Genomic DNA, 658 nt, shown 5'->3' on the forward strand with positions numbered 1-658 from the left:
CCAAGTCGCTAAGCACTCACAGAAGAGACCATTCCAAGGATTCTTGCTGGCATGGGGATTATTTTCTTTGCAGCTCAGGGACCTGTGCACTCAGAACCACAGGCACCTCCACCTCAGCTGGTATTTTCTGAGGGCACAGAGGAAACCAACCTGATCTCCTCCTCCAGGAGAAAAGGGGGGCAGGACCCACTCAGCCCGCCCACTGCAGGAGGCACTACAAATGCCTCTGTGCAACCGGCTGCTCCAGAGCTCTGTGCTCCAGAGCATTCCCACCTGGAGCCATGGGTGAGTACAGGGCTGGGAAGAGGGGGGATTCTTGCCAGCAGTGGGGGGAGCACAGGTAGGGCAGCCCAGCAATAGGGAGAGGCTCCATGCACACTGATGGGGAGCAGTGGCATCAGTGCCCTCCTGGGAGCACCAGCAGCTCGTCCCCTGCCTTCTGGCTCCCCCCAGCCAGTCCCCTGCTCCAGGGGCCAGGAGTGAAACTTGGCTCAGTTGGTTGTTGGGTGCAGATCAAGGGGGAAAGGCAAGGTTGTCTACCCCTTGGGCAAGCCTTCCAGCTTGCAGGAAGCAGCCTGATGCTGCCCAGCATTCTTGGTGCTCTCCTGCACCTCACAGGGTCGTGTTAACTGTGGTGCTGGAGCCATGGGATGTCCAG

General features: G+C 59.3%; 1 protein-coding gene across 1 annotated transcript in view; it reads left to right on the forward strand.

Moving 5' to 3' along the window:
- The first annotated feature begins 281 nt into the window (after positions 1 to 281).
- LOC108640391 (fibrinogen-like protein 1-like protein) overlaps positions 282 to 658 on the forward strand; it is a 2,420-nt gene continuing 2,043 nt past the window's right edge. The window contains exon 1 of the mRNA XM_029961246.1: positions 282 to 285. Within this exon, the coding sequence (XP_029817106.1) occupies positions 282 to 285 (4 nt within the window). The remainder of the gene's footprint in view (positions 286 to 658) is intronic.

This window comes from Manacus vitellinus, unplaced genomic scaffold (assembly GCF_001715985.3).
Source record: "Manacus vitellinus isolate BGI_N305 unplaced genomic scaffold, ASM171598v3 scaffold_32_pilon, whole genome shotgun sequence".
In the NCBI taxonomy this organism is placed as follows: domain Eukaryota; kingdom Metazoa; phylum Chordata; class Aves; order Passeriformes; family Pipridae; genus Manacus; species Manacus vitellinus.